General features: G+C 48.2%; 1 protein-coding gene across 2 annotated transcripts in view; it reads right to left on the bottom strand.

Moving 5' to 3' along the window:
* The window catches only part of DISC1 (DISC1 scaffold protein), a 352,385-nt gene that overhangs the window by 205,279 nt on the left and 129,794 nt on the right, over positions 1–17,312 (bottom strand). For both annotated transcript variants that reach the window (XM_049696800.1, XM_004281592.3), the window contains exons 7-8: positions 11,267–11,321; positions 6,429–6,531 (exon numbers count right to left, since the gene is read on the bottom strand). In XM_049696800.1, coding sequence (XP_049552757.1) covers positions 6,429–6,531; positions 11,267–11,321 — 158 coding nt within the window. The remainder of the gene's footprint in view (positions 1–6,428; positions 6,532–11,266; positions 11,322–17,312) is intronic.

The raw sequence follows: 17,312 nt of genomic DNA, 5'->3' as shown, positions 1-17,312 counted from the left end.
TTTTAGAGAGAAGGAAACATTTTGCACTTATCTAGAAAATCTAGTGTTATTTCTAAGAATGCTCCTATTTCCCTCCAAATCATAAACTAAGAAAAAGAAGAATTCAGGTAATTCCCTAGTGGTCCAGTGGTTAGGACTCCAGGCTTCCATTACAGGGGGCACGGTTTCCATCCCTGGTCGGGGAACTAAGATCCTGCGTGCTGCAGGGCGCAGCCAAAAAAGAAAAAAAGAGAGAAAGATTTCAGGCTGCCATTTAGACACACGTGTCTCTAACTAATGCATTTTAAGTAGAGATAATTTTTATTCTCTATAAAGGAAAAGTCAAATCAGATAGAACCATCTTTAGAAAACAAATGGCTTGGAGTACCAGAGATATCTGGATATGCTATTTAAGAATAAATGATTATTTGAACTGTTTGTTCTTTGGAAGCAGACAATCGGAGGCAGATGAGAAGGAAAATACACCACAAACGGAGGGGAGATCCTGAGGTGTGGAGACAACAGATTCTGGGGATCAGAAATCAACAAATGAGGGTTCCATTTTTTCAAACAATTACTCTCATCGACTGTCTCCTGAGCGCCAGACGTTAGGCAAAGCCCAGGAAAAAATAACAGCAAAGGTGACTCAACACGTGGACCAGAACAATAAGGGGGCTGCTTCAACAGGGAAAGGATGGAGCCGGAAACTCACGCAGGATGTCAATATAAGCAAAGGTTCAGAGCCCGGGCATCAGAGAGCTGGGCCTTGATGCTGGGGGCGGGGAAACGGTCAGAGCACAGCCGGCCCCGTGCAAGATGACCATGGGACACCAGTCAGGTTACAGAGCATGACGGAAGCAGAGCCCAGTGACAGGACCCGGAGCCCAAGACGGAAGGCCGGGGACAGCCGGGAAGGATGCCTGTCGCGGAGACATGGACGCGGGTTCCCGCCACTGAAACATCTTCTGTTTCTGGGAACAGAAGGAGGGTAAGGAGGCCACAGCTGTGAAAGGAAGGAACGGCAGGCAGAGAGGGAACGGAGCTAAGCTCAAGACAGGAGTGTTCATCACCAGAGGTCAAAGGCTGGGCAAGGCCCGGCCCGGTTCTAGAAAAGGAAACAGGCCATTGACATCCTGACCACAGAGCCTGAGGCAGGCACACCCATCGCACCCTCCTTGGGGCACCGAGACCACCCCCTCGCTCTCCCCGAAGCCTCTGCGCAGCCTAGGGAGAGGCCAACGCAGTCGAGTTTCATGTGAAGCGGGCAGTTTGGGCAGCACAGCCTCACGGAGCCCTGGTCTGGGCGGTTCCCTTTGCTGAAGCACCCTCCTGAGATCTTTGCTCTCGTGTGCTGTCCAGCCCGCCAGTCGGCAAGGTGGGCCTGAGGCTGCCTCTTGCCTAGAATGGTCTCTCGAGCTCCACCCAGAAAAGCCTCAGTGAGGCCCGGGGGCACGCGGCCTGAAGTGGGCAGTCAGACCAGACCTGCTCCGGGCCTCAGGGAGATGCTCGGAGACCAGGAGCTTGGGATCCAGCCATGACATTGACCAGGCCTCCAGGGCTAAGGTTAATTTCCGGGCCTGGGGAGGGGACAGACAGGGCTCTGGGCTTCTGAACTCAGTGCTGGAAACCAAAGGGACAAACTGAAGGCTCGCCATCAACGAGCGGCCCCGCCTAGTTCAGCGGGCAGGAGACTGTGCAGGCCTTTGGGGCCGAAGCCACTTTGCAAGAAGGGACGTAGGTGCCACCACAAGCCCTTCCGCTGCAGGTACACGAGCCAGTCACCTCCTGACGAAACCTCCTCCCACTTGGACGCTAGTTAAGCATCTATATTGCCTCTGCACACGGAGCTCACACACATTTATTCTCCAGGTATCGGTGTACTGGTGCGCCATATTAGTCTAGTTCACCACCTCGTCTAATTCTTACAGCGCGCTAAGGTAAGAGTGTGACTGTTATCCTCCTTCTATAGATGGAGAAGCAAGATTTTAAAAGGTGAAATAATTGGCCCAAGGGCACCCAGCCAAGTGCCGATTAAGCTGGGTTTGAACACAGACCTCTCAGATTCCAAAGCAAAGCTTCTATCTGCTACGCAGGGTGGCCTCTGCTCTCAAGAAGCAAGAGATCTGTCAGCCCCGGTCAGCTCCCCATTCTAAGCCACTACGCACAGACATGGGGGGATGACCTTCTCCAGGATGGACTTGACAACAGTACCTACCTGTCCACAGGGAGGAAAGATGGGTGTGTGCTTTCAACCAAGCTATTCTCTGCCAGACATCACACGAGTTAAGGCAGAAACAGAGAAGGGAAAGAAAAGAGAGGAATAAGATACAGTTTAGTCAAGAGTTGCGTAGGTGAATGAAGACCGGGAAGAAATCTAGGTTCCTTGGAGTTTTGAAAGCCACAGGAGCGGCAGTGAAGAAGTAGGCTGAGTTCCGTGGAGAATCCACTGTGTATCGTGAAATAAAATCTAGATGATTGTTGCGTTTGATGTATTACCGTGGTCTCTGTTCTTATCTCATGTGACCTACACTTAAAAAGACATGATAAGCTTTCTAGGTTTTCTTAATGTATATGAAACCACATTCGATGGGCTATATTAATGCCACCATAGCTCTTCCAAGCATCTGTATAAGATTTCATACACTAGCCTTCTTTTCTCCCTTTTTCAATGATAACATCTTAGTTAAGTCAGTGAGTTCCAGCCCCAGACATTCCCACCTCTATCCCACCATGTACCCCACTGCAGACCGGGCTTCCTAAAGTCTGGCTTTGATCATGTCCTTGCCTTGCTTAAAAATAAATTATCGCTGCTCCTAGATACGTCTACCCTTAGCCTGCTGTACAGAGCCCTGGACAGCCAGGTCCTAACCAATGATGACTAGTTTATTCCTACCACAGTACTGACCCTACACCGGAGTCAATCTCAACAGCTCTTCCCACTCCAAACACAGCCATGTTTTTCCACCACATCCAGTCCAGGCATATCTCGCTCCACGCTACTGCATAATTCTTATGAAGGAAGGGTTCTTGTCCTGTCCACTGCTGCACCCTCAGTACCTACAGCCAGGCCTGGCACTCAGGTGCCTGACGCCATTACCTGTGGCTGAAAACCTGTCCACGTCTTTAGTTCACGGGCTCCTACGGGCTCTTAAGTCACTGTGCCACACTGTAAAACATGGCCCCCAAACTCTCTGCACCCCTCCCACCGACAGCTGTCCCCTGTGTCCCTTCCTCTTGAACCAGGGCCCCAGGACTGCTCCAGCAATAAAATAAAATGGCTGCTGTGATGGTTTTAAAATGTGCCCATCAGATTCTTCAATGCTCCTCCCTTGGGGTGGCATCTGTCTCCCCTCCCCTTGAGTGTGGGCTGGACTTAGCAATTCCCTTCTAGTCGCTAAAGCAGAGATGACTGTGCGAGTTTGGAAACTAAGGTCCAACAGGCGCTGTGTCTTCTGTCCTGTTTGCTTTCACTCTCAGATCACTTGCTCTGGGGGAAATCAGTGACCGCGTCATGAGCGCCCTACGGCGCGGCCCACGTGGCAACGAACCAAGACCGTCTGCCGACAGCCAAGTGAACGAGCTTGGAAGCAGACCTTTCGGCCCCATCAAGCCTTCAGAGCACTTCAGCCCCACCCCGTATCTGGACAGCAACCTCGCGAGAGATCCTGAGCTAGGATCACCCAGCTAAACTGCTTCTAGATTCCTAACCCTCAGAAACCGTGGGATATGATAAATGGTGGTTGTTCAAGCTACAAAGTTTTGGGGTAATTCATCACCTATTAATAGAGACGCATGCCAGTTTCTGAGTCCAGGCCTTAAGAAATAAGAAACTTCCATGTCGTATCTCTTGGGACACTCACTGTTAGAACCCGGCAGCCACGTTGTGATGAAGCCAAGCTGGCGAGAGTGAGGTTACCAACAGACGTGGTAGAACCAACGTGGAAGAACCAACAGACAGACAGACAGACCAACCTGCTAGTCCCAGGAGTCCTGGAAGGGGACCCTCCAGCCCCAGCTGCCACCCCCTAGCTGACCCTCCCACCCCCTGCCCAAAGAGCAGGTTCACGAGCAAAATAAGTGATTGGTGACGTTTTAAGCCACTAAGTCTTGAAGTAGTTCATTATGCAGCAATCACTAACGAGGACAGATGTTGGCAACTGAAAGGAGAACGCGGCTGCTACAAATCCTACAACCTGAGGCGCTGACTTTGGGACCGGGTGGCAGGCCTCAGTGAAGCCTGAAAGGAAAGTAAGAAAAGTATTACTGGAAGCCAGAGGAAAAGGGACCCCTATAAGATAGTGACAGAAAGTCTGGTAACATTATCAGCGAGGCAATATAGAAAACAATTCCTAGTGAAGTTAACCACACGGCCAAAGAGATTTCCAGGCAGGATACAAAAGTGCCCACTGGCTTCTGGTCTGCCTGTGATCAGGTGCAAGAAAAGGGAGATGAGTTAGAGCACATACATTTAAATACAAAGGAGCCAGGACTTCATATTTAAAATAAAAATAAAGTTTTGAAACAAAACTGTTTCTTATTCCCCATCTCTGCAGAGAGCAGATGATTCTCAAATGAAGAAAAGACCTCAGTCCATAGATCAGATCCAGGATGGGAGATCTAGAAACTTTCAGACAGATGAAAGGCCCTCTAAGAACCTAAGGGTATCCCATTAGATCCTCTCCATTCAATAGGGCTTCTGAGAATCTCAACAGCACTGTCCCAGCATCTACACAGAGAACCCAAAAGAGGCCTCACTTGGAGAGGTTTGTGGTTGTGGTTTTTGTCTAGTGGAGTGAGGGTCCAAAACATCGGCACCACCAGCACCCTAAGGGAGGCACCTTCTCCCTCCTCGGGCCTTCCCTGCTGTGGAGCATAGCTCGAGAGGAAACAGAAATCGCATTACGTGTGGAAGTTAATGATGATCAGCCTGCCGCTAGCCCAACCCATGGGGCAGCCCGTTGACTGAAAGTCCTGTCCTCCAAGGGGCTCAAGAGTGACCAGGAAATAGGGGGGTCGGGAGGTGAGTTCCCACCCCAGTTAACTCCCTCATCCGATTAGGCCTCACCAATTTCCCAGCTGATCTAAGAGCTACACAGGCCCCGTATGCAAGATACCATGCTAAGAATTTTCCCTGGGATCCTAACAGGAAATCATTCACATGTGAGAGCGGGTTCCCCTTCTGCTCGAATGACGCATCTCCGCCCTTGGGCTTAACACAGACACATCCACCTGTATTCCCGGGAAAGATACACTGATTAAGAAAGGCAAAAACCCTAACTCAGAAGCAAGACTGCGTTCAGTCTTCTTTTTCCCTCTTAGCAAGTGGGGCTGTAATTTCAAGTACGTGGCACGTGAAGCTGTTAACAGCCAAGTCCCACATTCACATGCGCGTGTTCTGCGGGTTGTAAATAACACACATGACGACGCCGGGCACCAAACTGCTCGTTAGCTGCCGACATTCGTTGTTTAATGATCTGAAAAGCAGAAGCTGCCGATTATTGTATTCCTTCTTAAAATGCCATTTAAAACCCACACGTGTAATTATTATACCTTTTCATTAAATTTTTATGCTTCTTCCGAACCTGATGAGCTGTGGATTCATTCAACCTATACAGCTCAGAATCCTTGGAGGCTGTCATTACGTAACTGGGTTAAGAATCCATCTCTCACACCTGGACTCTAGCCTCCCATCTATCACCCCTTAGCTGATGGAGTGAACTTCACCAGAGGACACACCCCAGGGCCTCAATCTCCCCCTCTGTTCCTCAGCATTGCAGGATCTCTCCCTCCTACTTGATAGAGCTGATGTGAAAATAAAATAAAATAACCGATGCAGAGGAATGTTCAAAAACACTGTTCAGGTGATGGAGTGAGATCCTGTTTTCAGAGGCTTGTGTCTTCAGCCGACCGATTAATGGGAAGAGATGTCCCTTAGTAACTACCGGCTTAAGGAAGGAGAATAATCCACTGAGTTCCCTCCAAGAATCTATAATCTATGACTAGATTGTTACGCTGAGTACCTCAGTTTATCTCCTCTTACCACTCCTTCCGCAGAGGAAGGGGCTGATCACACCCGATAACCCTCACTGAGCTTCTCCAGATACACACGAAGCTGCAGAAACATCGGCTAGAATTGTATGGCATCCAGAGTACCTAGTCTCTAAACTCTTAAAGCAACAGGAACTGCAAGCCCACACTACGGCACCTACACGAGTAACTATTTTATATGACGTGTGCATGTGTATTTTTAAGAGTCTCATCCCTCCCTTATAGGGAGAAGCACGCTGCCCATCTATCCCATGGGTTGTAGTGAAACTCCCCAGAAAGGCTTTGAGCTGTTGAGCATGACATCAGTTACAGGGAGAATGTTAATCCAAGACAAGATACGGACGCGGCGGTTGTCATCACTCGCTCCAACTGCCTCCCATGGTCCCTCTGCCCCCAGGTACCTGAGATGGCAAGCGCTTTGGCTTCAAGCAACGCCGGCAGTTGGGTTTCAATATCGTTAACTTTCTTCCTCAGGGCACTGCAGAGTCTTTCGCTCATACACACCTAGAGGGAGAGAGACAGCCATGAGTCACCATGTATTTACGTAAAAGTCAGAGGGCAACAGAGCGCCAGACAGATTCCTGAGTTTATAAGTAATAAAGGGGATGATAAAGAGTAACTGGGGACCTCCCTGGTGGCACAGTGGTTAAGAATCTGCCTGCCAATGCAGGGGATACGGGTTCGAGCCCTGGTCCGGGAAGATCCCACATGCCACGGAGCAACGAAGCCCACAAGCCACAACTACTGAGCCCACATGCCACAACTACTGAAGCCCGTGCGCCTAGAGCCCGTGCTCCACAACAAGAGAAGCCACCGCAATGAGAAGCCCGCGCACCACAACGAAGAGTAGCCGCCGCTCGCCACAACTAGAGAAAGCCCGCCCGCAGCAACGAAGACCCAACACAGCCATAAATAAATAAATAAATAAATTTATATTAAAAAAAAAGAGTAACCGCAGGGGAGTTCTTAAAAAGCAAGCAATGCATAAAGGAAGGAAGGAAGGATGGAAGAAGGGAAGGGAGGGAGGAAGGGCTAAATGAAGCAGGCACTGGCATTTTCCCAGCATAGATCCTACAGCTCTCACACACCTGAACACAAAACTGAGAGGCCCTCACACAACAGAGCACAACCACAAACTAAAAGAACTCAAGCCCTCTGCCTGCTCCCTCCCAGGGCCTCTGCATTCTTACTCCTTCCTTCTGAGTGGCTCAGCTTGTCCCTGGTGACTCAGTTCACTCACAGCCCTCAGGGCTCTGCCCTGGGAAGAAGGGCCTTGCAGGCTACCCACAAAAAACAGCAAGCCCTCGGCCCTCCCTCCCCTTCCACCTGTCCCCTGCTGGATGTTTATCCGTAGCGCTCTCTCCAGCTGACACACTGTCTTTCTTCCCTTGTTTTTTTATTGCCTTTCTGGGTAGGATACGTGCTATGGGAGCAGGGATTTTGATCTGTGTCTAGCACGTAGTAGGCAGGCAAAAATGGTACACAGATATTACAATCAAGAGCAGAGCGTTCCCAGTCGACGTTGTCTGATAATACTCGAGGGCAGCTACTTGCTGGGACGTCAGATTTGCAAAAAGAGACAAGTAGATCTCAAGGAGGTTTGCAGGTTTTATCATTTCACTTCCTACATGTTTCTTGTTTTTAAAAAAAAAAACCAAAAATCTTAAATCTCAGTTTCTTTTTCTCGGTTTCTTTTTAGGTCATTTTGTATCTGTTCGAAGCTAAACTATCACAATGTTTTTCTTTTATTTAAAGCAGAAACCTCATATTCAATTGCTATCTATACTCAGGTTAATGAGCTACCAAAAAAACCTCCAGTGCAACAAAAGCACAGAGCACAGTTGAGTAACAATGAACACATACGTGGAGACATTTGGGGGGGAGCCCACAAAGGACGTTACCTAGAAGCATCCCTCTTTTCTTGCTAGCAACCTTAAATTCCATGCCGACACTAAACTTAACCCAGTTGGGTTCACAGAGCCCAGAGAAAATGTAAAACGTCATCTCCCCAGAAGTTTCCAGATCTTGCTAGATACCGTCAACTTGAAACGCTTTGTGTACCGCAGACTGAAATGGAGATTGTTTCTAGAAGCAACGCAGACCTCACCCCCCCCTGCCTAAAGCGTGACACCATTTCCCCCATGGCCTTCAACATGTTCTTTCCCATTAAGCGGCTGTAATTTCCCACATCTCTTTATAAAACTTACTTGCTGGGTGAAGGAGACGGCGTGGAGGCCTCTACCCCAAAGCTCGTACCAGGAGAGCTGGGCAACCATCACCCAAGGCCATTCATCTGGAGACCCCCTCTCAACAGTCCTGAGGTTTGTCAGGGTGTGTCAGGACACCCGCCCGGCACCAAGTCCATCCAGTATTTCTGGGTTTAGCGCGCAGCCTCTCTCAATCATAACTGGGTCCGTTTCTCTTTTGTTGAGCAATCTGTCACTATTCATATGAAACCACCTCTAAATCTTCTTATTAAATTGCAATGTACATTCTTTCAGGCACGGCTGGATGTAATCTAATATCTACCAACCTCCGGATACCCCATTTATTTCCAATGCTTTCTTCCATCTCATTTATCCCCTAATTACCTTTGGTTTGGGGAACCCGTAAGAGTTGAAAAAATGTAATGAGTGGAAGGCAGGTGCCAGCTCTCTTTGAGGAACGATTTGAAAGAATATCAGATGACTCTGTCTAAGTCACTGAAGAAAGAAAACTGGGCCAAACTGCGACTTTTACCTCAAGGTCACCAGTCCAGAGGGGAGAGAAAGTTGTTGCGTGTGACTGGGCAGTTTTGTTCTAATTCTCTGTAGACTAACATATGCCCCCCCCATACACACACGCATTCATGTATGTGCACGTGTACACACCCACCTATATACACACACGCGCGCGCGCACGTGTGCCCCAGAAAATCTGCATCTCCTTTCTAATTCCAAATTAAATTGGACCCTCAGGAACTCATTATCAAATGGAGCTTTTAAGTTTACACTTTAAAATCTTAGGCATGCATTCCTTAATTTTATGGAAAAGCAAGGGAATTGTAAGTTTTTGTAAACGTATTAGAGAAAGGGTGCAAACGAAACAAACCACTTCTGGCATCTGAGCCACAGTAGCTGGAGATGATCAACAAATCCCAAGGTCGTGTGCATATGCCTATGGGTGTGTGTACACAATATAAAATGTCATAGAAAGCACACACAGATAAACACCATCTGTGTTACATATTATGCACACCTGCACCCTCACTGCTGGGATAGAGACTCATTTGTGTTACACACACAGTAGGGTCTGATGCTCAGTAAACCCAAACCCAAGAGTCCTTCCACATATGAATACTACACAGAAATTAGGACACACCTGATAAATGGCACAGTTTACAGTAGGAAATTCAGGAGGACACCGCCACCACCGCCCCCATCCCGGAAGCTTTGGTCTCGCCTCACCTCCCCACTGGCTCCACCTCGAGGTCACAGTGGCAGCTAGGGCACGAATGCCAGTGGGCGACATCACCATCACTTATAAGGCAGAAATTCAGGCCTGCTCTCCAGCATCCCCTCCTGCCTCGTATAATAAAACTGGTGGGGCTTCCCTGGTGGCGCAGTGGTTAAGAATCCGCCTGCCGACGCAGGGGACACGGGTTCGAGCCCTGGTCCGGGAAGATCCCACATGCCGTGGAGCAACTAAGCCCACGAGCCACAACTACTGAGCCCGCGTGCCACAACTACTGAAGCCCACGCGCCTAGAGCCCGTGCTCCGCAACAAGAGAAGCCACCGCAATGAGAAGCCCGCGCACTGCAACGAAGAGTAGCCCCCATGCGCTGCAACTAGAGAAAGCCCACACGCAGCAATGAAGACCCAACACAGCCAAAAATAAAATAAATTTAAAAAAAAAAGTTTAAACAAAACTGGTGAACCAAGCCAGTCGTCCTTGACCTGCAGCTGGGCAGGGGGCAAGGTCTCAGCCGCGCTCAGCCTGGGAGCCTGAGACAAAGCCCTTTCCCGAGTTCTGCCTGCGGATTCAGGTCCCCGCACGGCCTTGAGTCTCGTCCTGCCCTTCCTCTCTGGGTAAGCACCCCTGGGCGGTTCTCTGGTTCTCCAGGAAGGCAGGGCGGGCTTCAAGCATTCCGCGGTTCCAGGGCCCAACGCAGTCCAACTAACTGGCAAGACAGTCCTCACAGGAAGCTCTCCTTCCATGCAGGGCAGAACTGCCCATCAAACTGCTGCTGTGCGATTTTCAGCAAAATCATTTAATGTTTTTTTCAGAAACAAATTAGACACAAACACTGGGAAAAGGACCAGAGCCGCTGTGGACATTTTTGCCAACAACACATCCCCCATCTCGGCTCAGCCAGGGTTTTCAAGACCCCAGAAGGTCTTCCTGCTCTGTTCCCCGGGGAACCGAGAACAAGAAAAGCTTCCTTCCAGGCCAGCAGACTCTTGTCTGCTTTGCTCTCCGCTCAGAAACCTGTTCTTTTCACATTTCAACTATCTTATAACCGCCCTGGTTCCCAAACCTAACACAAATCATTAATGATTAAGACCTAGCTCTCAGCCTCACCTCTACTAATAAGTCACAGGGTAATTGATCCTACTTCACAGTTTGGCAATAAGTCGGGTGGGGTCTAAGTATCTCTGCAAGGAAGGGTTTTGTTTTGCAAACTGTGGTTTTCCTAACTAACCAGACACAGACTATTTAAGTGAATTGACGATGTGCTCCCAGGGAATAACGAAGGAGGCCTCTATCACTACACAAACCAAGGTCTGAAATGAAGTAGATAGCAGATAAAACAGGCAAAATGATTTTGAAGTCCATTTAACTTTGAAAAACAAAAGATAATCATCCACTATACCACTTCCCGTCTGTTTGTGAGAAACCTGAACCCTGCCCTTCCCGAAGGAAATGTAATTAACTGCTCAGTTCACTTCTATCCTGGAAGCCTTTCAAGCAAAGGCATTCGACTGCACTGCACGGTAGCAATCACCTTCCCTTCCCCAACACTGCAGCTCCTGCTGAAGCAAAGGCCAAAGCCGTCAGTCCCCAGGGCCCGCAGTCAGGCCCTCCACCACGGGAGCAGCCCTCGGCCCTGGCTCTCTTGGCTGGCTCATCGCTTGGGCCTGTAGGATGGCTTTCCCAAGTCTGTATTTTGTCCAGAGCGCAGGTGTTCTGTGACATGAAATTAAGTCAAAAGGAAACTTCAGAGACTCCTTTAGAAAGTGGGCATGGAAAGGCACTTACCTTAGCAGTGATCTCCTTAAGTGACAAGTTGAGGGATTTTATCCTTTCCTGGAGGCTAGAAGAATTAGAAAGAGGACATTGGTCTTCTTGGTAACAGTTCAGTCCCACCACATGTAGGAACACTGAGAAACAGTGAACCTTGCATCAGCCTAATGGCTGAAGAAGTACAGTAGCAAAGACAATGCCAAATTGGTTCCATTTGACTGTAATTAATAGGTTACTAAGAAGCAGATTTTTCCCTCCCTAATTATTCTCTACTTAGGCTGGTATTAAAATCTGTTATCGTTTCTATAGTGCACTTCTACTGACAGAATGAACAACCCAGACATGCTCCTGGCAGCAAAGGATTAAATTCCATTCCTACAACTACCTTCCAAGAAGGACGGTCTACACAGGGTACTGTTTCACAGGCAGGTAATCCAGGATTATCTATTTGGGTTTACTGTGCAATTCAACCAATATGTTTTCCCCTGCTTCTTTTTTCTCCTTAGCACTATGCATCTTCACATATTTATTTACTCATGGAATTTCTCTCTTCCCCCTTTGGAATAAGAGCTCCACAATTGCGGCAACTGCCCACATCCCCTTGTGTCCGCTCCTGTATCCTCAGCGCTTAAAATAATTCCTGGAGCTTATAGATGGGCGCTCAGTCAACATCTGCAGAGTGAACGAATGAACAAATGAATGAATGAAACTAACACTCAGACTTTATTCCCAGCGTTGTTCTCTAAAGGAGAAGAAGTATACGCGATCATCTATAACATAAGCTAGATGGAAAAGTTACGATAAGGGGAATAGAAACCCAATACTAGAATCAAACTGCTACATTAGAACTGTCACAGGCGGCATACAGTCCCCAAGTGAGCAATAGGACAATAACTTGTGTAGCGATTTAGAAAACTAGGGGATCCACGGGAAAGCTCCCTGGAAGAGGTGGAAAGTGAACTGGGCCTCAAAGGTAAAGGAGGGAGAGGGAAATTTCAGGAAGAGGAATCCAACTGGCCAGAGGTTCACAAGGGTGAATTGTGAGAGATAAAGGTAAAAAGGGGAGTGATGGGGGCAGGGACAGGAACAGGAGGTCTACCTGCATCTATGATGTTTGTTTATTTAGGAAAATAAGTGGGGAAAATGCTAGTATTTGTTTAATCTCCATGGTAGGTAAATGAGTATCTGTCATATTTTTCAAAGTGTCTGGGATATTTACAACTCAAATAATTTTTAAAGGAATATAAAGGACTATCCATCGTCAGTATTGAATGAAGGCTAAGGAGTTCTGAGCTTCAGCCCACAGCCAATGGGAAGTCATACCATTTCTGAGCAGGAGAGCAATAGGAAAGAAACGGGGGTTTGTTCTGGAAAAGTAATGGCATTTTGATCAGCGAAATGCTGTACACCTGAAACAAACACACTAAATCAACTATACTTCAATTTTAAAAGTAAATTAATTTAAAAAATAATAATGATATTATCTTATAAATAGGCTTTCCCAGGCACACACAAAGACTGGCTCATGTGTCAATAATTAAGACAAAATTAATGGCAACGTTGTTCCAAGCAACAATGTGAGAAGGGATTCAGAGGAAGAAACACTGAGTGCGACAAACCAGGCAGGCACCTTGAGCAAAATTTGTGAGGTCTAAGGGCTGCACAGAGTGACAGAAGTCAACAAGGAAAGGAAAAGCAGTGAGGGCATCTGATCTAGAGCTCTGCACTCATCCATTCCTTCACAAACGCATTAACTCTCCCCTTATCTATAGGGCACCTTCTAAGTTAGAAACTTGGAGCATAAAGACAAGGCTCTTGCCCTCAACTCCTCAATGCTGCTAGATGGGAGGCCCCCTTCAAAAAAAAAGTTACAGGTACGAGAAGGGAAGTGGTCACTTAGTTAACCTGTGAGCTGCAAAAGGGGAAGGTCAGGTTTTCTGGGGTCTTGGGGGGTGTCAGAAAAAGCTCCTATGCAGGGGTTGCAAAGTATCGGAGCTAGGTTGCCAATTTACTGATTGCTGCCAATTTCTTCAACTCTAAGAACTGGTTTTGAATGTCATCACCTCCACCAATCTGTGATTTCTGAGCACAGGCAAGCTCATTTCATTTGCAAATGCCCTGAAACTGGTGCAGGTACATTCTGAGCAAAGTCATCCCCACTTTAGACCTACATTCAGCAGAGGAGGGTGTCCCAGGGAAGCTGAGGTCAGCCCAGATGACAAACCGCAGGGCACATGGCAGCAGATTTTTCTGAATTCAGGAGTCGCGGTATGACGAAAATCAGTGTGATCGATGGGAACAGTGGGATCCCGCCTGGAGAATTCTAGACACTGGCTGCGTGGAGATTGGGTCTTTTGAAGGGAGGTAGGTCTGAAGGGCAGGCTAACGTCTAGAGCGGGGAGCTGAGCAAGACGCTGGAACTGCTGGGGAGAGATGGGCAAAGGATACCCGAGATGGGCCCCTACTGATTCTAGTGGCAGCACCACTCTGCGCTGGTGCTGTCAGGTCTCCAAACTTGGGCAGAAATGCACAGCCTTTGTCAGGCTCATGGGAGTTCATTCAACTAACACCTTCTCAAGAAACGGTTTTCCATAAAATTGATCCTATATTTAATAGTATCTTTTTTTTAATGTGGAATCTAAAAAAAAAAAAGATACAAATGAACTTATTTACAAACCAGCAACAGACTCACAGACTTAGAAAACAAACTTATGGTTACCAAAGGGGAAAGCTGGAGGAGATGGATAAATTAGCAATTTGGGATTAACACATAAACACGACTATATATAAAATAGATAAACAGCAAGAACCTACTGCATAGCACAGGGAACTCTACTCAGTATCTTGTAATAACCTATATGGGAAAAGAGTTTGAAACAGAATGTATTGATATATATGTATAACTGAATCACTTTGCTGTACACCTGAAACTAACACAACATTGTAAATCAGCTATACTTCAATAAAAAATCAATTAATTTAAAATAATAAGAATAATAGTATCTTATAAATAGGTTTTCCCAGCCTCACACATAGAGACACGTGGAGAAGACGGTCATTTACGAGCCAAAGAGAGATGCCTGGAGCCGATCCTTCCCTCACGGCCTCGGAAGGAACCAACGTTGCCCACGCTTTGATCTTGGACTTCCAGCCTCCAGAACTGTGTTTAAGCTCCACAGTCTGTGGTCCTCGTCATGGCAGCCCTAGCAAACTAATACATGTGGGATTTTCCATTTTCAATAATACGGTTAATCACATGTGTTATTAAGATTCTACACACTGGTGCTCCAGGGTCCAAAGAAAAAAAGTATACACTGTGTGGCAGCCACCGGACGACAGGAGACAAGATGCCTCTTCTGTTTGCTTCAGACTAATAGATGGTTTCATTTTCAACCCACCCAAGTGGGAGACTGAGAGCCCCTCCAACCATAGAGTGTAAATATTCTTGTCTTATAGTGTAGGCGCTAAAGACTACACAGGTGGCTATAGGAAAGTTGTATGTGAGAATGTCTTTGAGTTTTTAAAAAAATGATTATGGGGCCATTGGGTTAGTACAGAAGCTCACAAATGCCTTAGCTTCAGGTTAGGTGTGCAAAGGGGCTCCCATAAATCCTCCTGCAATATCAGAAGAAAAACACTCCCATGGATGTCGAAAATATCAATAATAAAACATTCGATATGGGGAGGGACAGACTGCTTTCCAGCAATCATGAGAAGGCAAGTGGAACTGAAGTCAGTCATAGTAACTAATCTAAAGACTTGGCCAAGGGCCAGAATGAGACATTTATAGGGAAGCGTATCAGCCAGACGATTTGGGTTCAATGACTCAGGGTGAGACACAGTTCTGAGGAAGAAAGGTCCGACCAGAGGAGCACCTCTGCTGCTGCCATGCTGGCCCAAGCCATGGACACCCTCCTCTGAAATGCCGCAGTGGCCTCTGAACTGGTCCCCTGCTTTTGCCCTCACCCCTCTACAGTTTATTCTTAAGCCTGTAGCCAGAGCAAGAATTCTCAAGCACCGCAGTGCAAATCCCTTCTCTAATGCACCCAGGTAAAGCCACATCCAACGAGGACCAACACGGCCCATCTCCCATCACCTCTCTGACCTCGCCTCCTACGACAACCTCCTTTGCTCGCTCTGCCCGGCCACAGAGGCCTCCTGACGTGCCTCGAATCCACCTTGGCTGGCGCAGACCCCTCTGCCTGGACGCTCGACCGCCCCCCACCTAGACACACGCCAGGCCAACACCTTCCTACCTTCCAGTCCTTCCTCTACTCTAACCCCTCAGGGAGCCCAGGCTGACTACTTAAGTGCATCTAAATCCCATCTCCTAGGAGTCCTGCCCACTTTGACTTACCTGTTTTGGATGGTTTCTTTTCATAGACTGTGTACAGGTTGAATTGTGTTAAAGTCCTATGTTAAAGAGCTAACCCCCCATATCTCAGAATGTCACCTTACTTGGCAACAGGGTCACTGGAAATGTAACTAGTTGAGACGAGTTGCTAGGGTAGGTCCCGCGCCCATATGACTGGCGGAGAATCTGGATTCAGAAGCACACGTGGAGGAAAGACAGTGTGAAAAGACACAGGGAGAAGATGGTCATCTACAAGCCAAGGAGAGACTTGGGACAGACCCTTCACTCAAAGCCCTCGCCCACCGTCACCTTGATCTTGGACATCTAACCACAATAAACATCTGTGTTTAAGCCACCCACCTGCAGTACTTTCTTATGGCATCGCTAACAAATTACTACAGACTGGCGAGGGAAGGGAGACACATGGAGAGCCAGAGGCTGGAAGTAAGGTCCATGGCTGTGCAGAGAGCACCCGGAGGTCTCAGCCTGGAGCCCACCTCCAGCCGATGCTAAGTGAGCCCTCACTGCTGATACGCTGCTGAGACCAGAGGGTCACTCTACAAAAGTCAGTGACGGTGCTTAGAGCACCCTGCTCATCTTCCTCAAAAGCCTATAGCTGCATTGGGCAACTATTTGGTTACAGAATCCCATGTCCTAGTCTAAGAGGGACTAACTCTTTACTCCCTGTTTCTCCAGATGCTGTCACTTAGGGAAGCATAACTCAAAGGCTCATAAGACGCTTGAACCCGTACTCTCTCGCAGTAATGCTTTCAACACCTCTCATAGATCCAGGCAACAGACGCCTCTGCCTGATCTCCTTAATCCTGGAGTGAAGCAACCCCAGGGTCAAAGGTACACACCCACCCGGAGCTGCTCCAGGCAGCCGAGACCAGAAGTGCCTCCCCAAGGGCTGCGGGCCTGCTTCCCGCCAGGGCCCCTTCTCAAGGCCTTGCTCCCAAGCGTGGCCCACACTGCAGGGGTCAAGCACTGGCTACCTGGAAGGTGTGGACAGTTCTTGGACATGCAGGCCAGGGGTCCCGTCACGGTGTGGGACAGACCTCACGATGGGAAGACAAGTCAGGAGTTCCACTGCTCTGGGCCGCGATGTCGGGGGGCCTGGAGGACTCCTCTGTGTTCACGTCCTCGAGAAACCGCCCGTGTGCTTTTCCCCAATTTGTTATGCTTGTTCCCACCCCCGGGAAGCCAGCCACCACCGCCTTCAGCACCAGCGTCGGCCACCAGCATTAAACCCACAGCCAGGACGCCAACCACACACGCACCCCCAGACAAGCCTTTGCAGGACGAACCCTACTGCTGCTCTTGTCCAACCTCTGATGCAAAAGAATAGTAACGGCGCACAGAGAATTCCACTATCACCCCGCTCGCTTTCTACAGAACCTCCTCACCTGCAAAGCGAGGAAGCTGGAGCAGGTGACTTCTGAGAACGTCCCAGTCCTACCATCCAGTATTCCTTTACTGTTCTACCACTCAAGATTCTTCTGCTAATGTTATGTTATTTGTAGACATCTGGAGAATCTAAAAAACACACAGGTCATGCAAAGTGCCAGACAACATTAGTGACAGAGGCAGAAATATAGGCCATTTTTACTGTCATTTTTACTAAGCGAGACACGATTGTTTCAGCCCTCAGAACAGATTTGTGCAGAAAGTCTGCTGTCTGCTGGCCGTTGCCCGTCCGTCTTCCTG

The sequence above is a fragment of the Orcinus orca genome, chromosome 14 (assembly GCF_937001465.1).
Source record: "Orcinus orca chromosome 14, mOrcOrc1.1, whole genome shotgun sequence".
NCBI classification, from domain to species: Eukaryota; Metazoa; Chordata; class Mammalia; order Artiodactyla; family Delphinidae; genus Orcinus; species Orcinus orca.
This window is presented reverse-complemented; position numbering and strand designations above follow the sequence as displayed.